We start from the raw sequence: 6,954 nt of genomic DNA on the forward strand, positions 1-6,954 counted from the left end.
GAAGTGGGAGGTCACCACGAGGGCAGGGGTTTGCCCAGTGTGACACAGCTTAAAACAGGTCATTGCTTCATCCTGTGCTTCCCAGGGATTCCAGCCTCTCCAGGACGCCCTAAGAGTTTTGCTACCATTGGATCTGGGCAGAAGGAAAAAGTGTCCAGAGATGGAGACAGGAAGAGGAAACTCTTCAGAGGAGAAACCAAGGTCAACTTGAGTAATAATAATGTTCACTCACTTAAACACATGTACCCCTTGCCCCCTCCGCCCACCTGCTCCTTCTTCTCCAGTAATCCAGGGAGAGGGACAGATAGGACGGGGAAAATTAGCCTCAGGGTGACAAAGGCACACACGAAAAATTGCAACAACATTTAGGAGAAAAGCTCCCATCCCAGGGTTAAGTCACCTGAGGTCTGTGTGCACTGAAGTGCCCCAGGCCTCCCCCATCCATCCACCTGGCTCAGGCTGGGCCTTGGACGCGCTGTCCATTCCACCTGTTCCCACTGCAGCAACAGATGGTCCTGTAGGCAGGACCGAGCTGGAGTTCCTCAGATTTCTGGACGTGCCGGAGGGGCCTCTGGGACGCTCCAGTGTCCGGACCTTTTGGATGGGACCACGGACAGTCTTCAAGCAGGCCCCCGGTCATCCTAGCTGTGCTGCATGCCAGCCGCGGGGACCGTAGATGGCCAGCCTTGGTGGCCTCATCCCCACAATGGGAATGCCACTTGGTGTGACCCCTGACTGATGAGTCTAGAGAAGGCATTTCTGGGGCTCCCATCCAGTCCAAAAATAAAACACCTAAAAGCTGCACTGGTCTGAACTGCCCCCCCCTCCCCGCCCCCACAAGCTTTGGGCTCATGAGAGGGGCCAGAGGGAGGGCTACATCTCCCTCTGCAGGAAGAAAAGGGGGCAGGGAAGGCGCTCTCCCACTTCCTGGGCCATGCATTATTAAATCGTTATCCGACAGGGCCATGTATATAAAAGTGCTGCACAAAGGTTACTGTTATAACTGGATTTTAATCAACATATTAATTACTGCCATTCCTCACCACGATAGATCCTTTTAACCTTAACTCATTTGGGGTATTAATTCAACTCATCAATGAAAACTTTTTGAGAGAGAGAGAAGACAGCACACGCAAGTGGGAGAGAGGGACATAGGTAGAGAGGGAGATAAGTTTTTATTTATTTTATTTTGAGAGACAGCGAGGGAGAGTGGGGGAGGGGCAGAGGGAGAGAGAGAATACCAAGCAAGCTCTGCAGGGTCAGCGTGGAGCCCAGCATGGGGTGTAAACTCCTGAACTTGTGAGACCATGACCTGAGCCGAGATCAAGAGTCTGATGCTTAACGGACGGAGCCACCCAGGCGCCCCTTATCCATTCAAACTGAAAGAAAATAGAAGAAGTGAGCAAGCCCAGTTCAGTACGCCCCCAGTCGCTCTGGTCCACGTGCAAGGAATCTTCTGTCAGGGGATCTGCGGGCTGGGAGCCGCCTGGGGTTGAGGGAGGACACACACTGCTGAGCACTGCGGCTGTTCCGTAGCCCAGAGCAGCATCTCGGGCATTGAAGGAATAGCTTTTCTTCCTGTAGAGGAGGGGACCCAAGGGACCACCACACCATGCTTCATATTCCTGCTCACTCGCCTGGACGTGCAGCGGGCTGGAGAATGTCCTGTGCCAAAGCCAGAGCAACAGGGCCCTCTGTGAGGCCAGCTCGCTACCTCCACACTTGGGCTGCCGCCATCAGTCAGCATGGCGGCGGGGGGGGGGGGCAGCCCCCGCTCTAGCCAGGTTCCCCCCAGCCCAAAAGGAACTACGTTTAACCTTCCTCCCCAACCTGCTGGTAAGTAAAGTCTTAACGAGCCTGCTGACCCACCCTACCTCAATGGTGTATGTCAGATTTGAAAATATCTAAAGAATCAATTTATTATCTCTTTTATTTATTAAGAGATTTACTATCTCTTTTAAGACATGCTTGCTTTTCCGGTTACCGGTTATTAAGGAAAACCAAACCAAACCCCCAAACCTGTTTTTTTTCCTGGAGGTCAACTCTACCTCTACCATTTGGCACCTGGGTTAGGAAGAGTTAAAACTTCCTGCCTGTTCCCTCCATCCTGGGCCCTCCTCACCCCTCTCCTCACCTCTTCTCATTTTACCAGACAGCTCTTTGGCTAGTGCTGCTCAAAAGATGTGGTCAGTTTGAGAGAGGAAGGATTAGTAACTGGCACCAGCATTACGAGGGGCTGAATGGATTCCAAGTCCGCCTCACCCCCCAGCTGGTACCCTGAGGCGTAGGGTACAGAGTTAAAGGGCTGGCAGGCTGCAGAGGGGACGGCAGCACAAGGCCACAGAGACAAGGCACCTTAAACAATAAAACAAATATGGCCCCAGAGAACCATCCTATGGAAGATACAGGAAAAACACAAGAGGCTATTCACCCCTCCATGCACGAGAGCCCTGGCCGCTGGAAAGATAAATCAGACACCAAGACCCACTGATCCCCACGACCTGACGCTTCACCATCAGGCCCCCAAACGACCCAAACCCCAAAGACAAAGCACAAGCCAAGCACCAACTGTTTCTGATGGCTAACAGAAACTACTTCACAGTTGCTACTAAACAGAGTTTGAACAAAACCAGACACCAAGATAATTAACGTTCAGATACAAGTCACTGTGGAGTCATCAAGGAACCAAGGAATGAGGTGTTCAAATTCCCGGGGCTCCAGATGTAAATAAATGAAACCAGAGAGAAAAAAAATTGCTCTGGTCTCACCAACAGGATCTGCTACCCAAACATCAAATCAATGTGAAGAACTTCTTGTGGATTCCTGACAGCACACTTGGCACAACTAATGAGGTGAGTCATATGCAGAGAACAGTCTCTCTGCAATTCAAGCCCCCAAATCCACTTCCTTTCACACACTCAATTCATAGCAACGTGAGAGGAAAGTTCAAACCTGACTTGGTTATGTCTCCTTTTCCCCCAAGATGTAGAAATGAAGGGGGGGGGGGGGTTAAAAAAAAAGCCAGCGGACTTTCACATTCTCTTCACTTCGCATGACTGTTTACTGGCCATGTGTTTTCTGAGCAGCTCAGAACTGGACAGCTCTGGCCAGGCTGGGGAGACAGTCTGCCCAGCACCATCCTGTCCAAACGCAGCCACTCCGATTACTGGGAGCCCATCTGATCTGACACTCATGTTTCTTCTTCTGGCCTGCTGGCTGGCAGAGAGCCCTGGGCAAGCAGGAAGGCACGGCGGCTCGAATGTTCACCCCACCATCAGAGAGGGCTGAAAAGCACCCCCCCCTTTTTTTTTTTTATAAAGACTTAACAGATGTAAAGTCCCTTGCTTGAAAAGTGAAAGTAGTCAAGAAAACTCTAAGATGCTCTTGAATAAGTCAGCCACTGGGCTTTCCTTTGAAGGGTAATTCATAGTATTTCCTATTATTTTCAATCCTTAATAGGTTTTTCAGGTAAAAGAAAAAGGCTTCTCTGGTTTTGAAGGGCTTAAGGCTAACGGGTGAACAGGAAACCTAGAGTTTATGAAGATCTGATCTTCCCTCGGTGCCAAGTGCTCGGCGAGTCCCGTGACAACGGGGATGTTTGTTTATGTGTGCTGCCCTCACGTTGAACGGAACAGAGACGACTTCACTTGGTTCTCAGCGCCAGTGGGTCCGCCTAAGGGCCAGTCGAGAACCTGAAGCTTCTGAGAATTAAAAAATTTTTTTCTACCTTTTTGTTTTTAAACAAACTAACTCTACATACTTTCACATACACAATCCTTCTAAATAGTTAGAGCCTTTTTCTAGTTCCTAAGTTTGGCTCTATTTAAGAGAACAGAGCCTGACTTGAACAGAGAGTCACTTAACTGATCATTTGTTGCTAAAAGAATCCGGAAACAACCACTTGGAAGGTTTCTGGGATGGAGCATGTTTGAGGACCATGTCCTTTGGGCTTTATAATTTTGAACTCACTTTTTAAGTTTCAAACGCAATTCGGCAATAACATTTCCAGAGGTCTGCATATTTTCAGTTTCAGCCCTCACCTGGACGAACAGGTAACTGGATTTTGAAAATTCCTCCTATGGGGGAGGGAGGGATTCAGGGGTGAGCCTATTCTCAGCCCTTCTCAGATTTATGATGCAGACCTCCCCCTTTCCTACCCTCCCACCCAAAGGTGAGTCACTGGAGTGTTACACACTTGCTGGCAGAGAACACTACAAATTAGCAACCAGTTAAGTTACCAAAAGAGGATACACCCTCAGAACAGGGTACAGAAAGAACCCCGAGCGAGCCGGGGGAAACTGTCACACTCACACACTGAACCGCTTAACAGGCAAAGAAAGGGGTGTGATGCAATCCCAGACCTCTGGTCTGGCCCCAGTGCTGGCCACCAGTTCCTCCTGTAAGCGGTCCACTTGTCCTGGCCAACCCTGGGCAACTTTCCACTCTGAGGACTCTGCCTCACAATGTTTTCAGTCTAAAGTACCAGCTTTATAGCTGTCACAGGCGATTTGGTCACACCTTTAAGTTGAGCTCCAAGAGGCAGTTGATAATGAGACCATAAGACCAGGATTTCTGCTGAAGGGTGTGTTCCTAGTACAACCTTCACCTGAAGCTTTCTTCCCTTGCTCCTTTTTAAATCACACCCAAGGGGTGGGATTCAGTTTTCTAGGTAATTAAGTTAATAAACAATGGAGAAATGCACCCCCCCATCTTTTGTAAACCTGAGAAAAGTGAAAGTTTTTTTTTTTTTTAAGGTACCTTTGGTGAACCAAATAGCTGGGGGCGGTAGGCCTGGCTGCAGTGTAAGCCAAGTCGCTGGCAAAAACACCCATATGAAAAAAAAAAAAAAGGACAAAATCCCATTTCATCCAGGAATGATTCAGCAGGAGCTGTTCTGGCATTTTCTTACCAAAAGCTTAGGGGGGCTAGATTTTGAAGGAGAATATACAATCACCTGAAATATCACCGAAACCTGAGCCCCCACAGGCAGTGGAAGGAGGAGGGGAAGAAATTAACAATGACCTTAAAAATCAGCTGCCAGCCCAGGTTTCTTGGTTAACCAATTATCAGCAGGGTTTTTTTAGTCACCACTCCACCCACATTTTAATCCCCATGTGGAAAAATCCCAACATTTCAGCAGAAAATATCCTTCTGAGCACTTGGACTATCACAGTAAGTCACTGGGGACTGAAGGGGGAAACTCTATCCCAGGAGAATCACCAGCAACACCCACGTTCCCCCCCCTTTAATGTTCCATTTACCAGAGTACCCAAAACACTAAGACCCAGCCGATAAGCAGCATATGATCCTGTGGAACGCTGTAATTCAGTTTGGTGCTTGCCGGCCACAGACATTTGATGAGGATCCCTAAGACATCTTGGTTGAACCCCCAACAACCCAGGTGTGCGACTTCACCGCGGCTAGACTAGGCGTGTGTTTGGTTATGAAAGAGACGTACGGATACAACTTAGTTACTCAGACGTCTCTCTGGTGAACTAATTCAATTGCCACCACGACCCCGATGTCACGTGAATAATGTAAGGAGCTAGGCATATAAGGCCACGTTAAGTAGGGGAGTGGTCAGGCTGGGGAAGCCACAGGCTGCTCCGAAATCACGCATGTCTGGTGTGTCACTATCCAACCATTTGACCTTGAGCAAGTCACTTCACCTTCTTAGGCCTCGGGTACATAGCCAAGATCACTACATCCCCCCAAATCAGCAGTGTCTGGCTCAGGAAATTAACATTTTTCCTCTTTTGAAGGAGGAGAGATAAAGGGGTGGGCTTTACCAGGCATGTTCATGGGAATGATCTACGGCCTGGCAGTAGGTATGCTACAAGCACAGGCCACTAACCCACTTTTCTGTCGTGGGGAACACGGAGGCTGCCACGCAGCTCTGTAACCTGGGCCAGCCCTCCACATTCCTAGCTTTGAAAAGATACCAGGTGTCCATTCCACTTCTCGCCCTCTCCCGACCAGGGCCCGGCCCTCCTAATTACCTCCCTCAAAATCCAAAATTAAGAACCCCCAAAGAATGCATCCCACCTCTTCCCCCACCTCTCACTCCACACTGCAGAGAGCCCTGGAAACCTCCACAGACCCACCAGAGGCCCGCACTGTGCAAGCCCTGCAGATAATGGAGACGCTGCCCCTGTTCTCCTGCCCCTGTTCTCACGACCCAGTCATTTTAGCCCGTAAATTGATACTTTGGGCTGTTAACACTGTATAAACTTTTCTCAACTTGACTTTGGCCGCGTTAGGGTCTGGGGTTCGGTCTTCTGCTGCGGCCACAGGTTATCACGGCTACCGGTTACAGAAACACAGAAACAAGCCGGGGCTGGCTCTCTGGGGTTCCCAGAGCTTGAACAGTCTCTCCTGCCCCCCACCCCCCTGGTTCCTTCGGGAAAGGCTCGGCGCCCCTACCCTCGCGTCCTGCCCGCCGCCAGCAGTCCTTTCTCGGGTTTGTAGTAAGTGTTCAGAGGCCCTGGTGCAGCCAGTGTGTCCTCCCTCCCCGGCTCACTCACCCCTCAAGAAAACCTTACACGCCCCTCCACACCGAGGCAATGACCGCTCCAGTCGCCCCGGGGCGCATCCAGTGTTTTTGGAAGGCGTCCCATTAGAGCTCGCAAAAGTATACCTTAAAGGCCATCTTAGGGCGGCGAAGACACACCCTTTCTGGCACCAGCCAGCTCAACCGGCTCCGCTGTGAGGGGAAGCCACTTTTTTTTTCCTTTGGGGGAGGGCGGCCGCCAGTGCGGGTGTCGGGCTAAGCCCGAGCGCCTCCGGGAGCGGGTGCCTGGCCCCCCCAGGGCAGCCCCCGTGTCGGAAGCCCCGGGCGGCGCCGCGGTGGGAAGGCGGCCCGGGAGGGGCCCGGGCAGCGCGCCCCAAGGGAAGGGGAGGAGCACGCCTTTCCTCTGGGCACGGAGGGCGGAAGGAAAAGGGAAGGCGAGAGAT

At 50.9% G+C, this 6,954-nt stretch overlaps 1 protein-coding gene across 1 annotated transcript in view; it reads right to left on the reverse strand.

The window, feature by feature from the left end:
- Positions 1-6,664, reverse strand: part of ATP1A1 (ATPase Na+/K+ transporting subunit alpha 1) — a 28,706-nt gene extending 22,042 nt beyond the window's left edge. Inside the window, exon 1 of the mRNA XM_029949796.1 lies at positions 6,638-6,664. Coding sequence (XP_029805656.1) covers positions 6,638-6,649 — 12 coding nt within the window. The 5' untranslated portion in view covers positions 6,650-6,664. The remainder of the gene's footprint in view (positions 1-6,637) is intronic.
- Positions 6,665-6,954: the final 290 nt, after the last annotated feature.

The sequence above is a fragment of the Suricata suricatta genome, chromosome 8, assembly GCF_006229205.1.
Source record: "Suricata suricatta isolate VVHF042 chromosome 8, meerkat_22Aug2017_6uvM2_HiC, whole genome shotgun sequence".
Lineage (NCBI taxonomy): Eukaryota > Metazoa > Chordata > Mammalia > Carnivora > Herpestidae > Suricata > Suricata suricatta.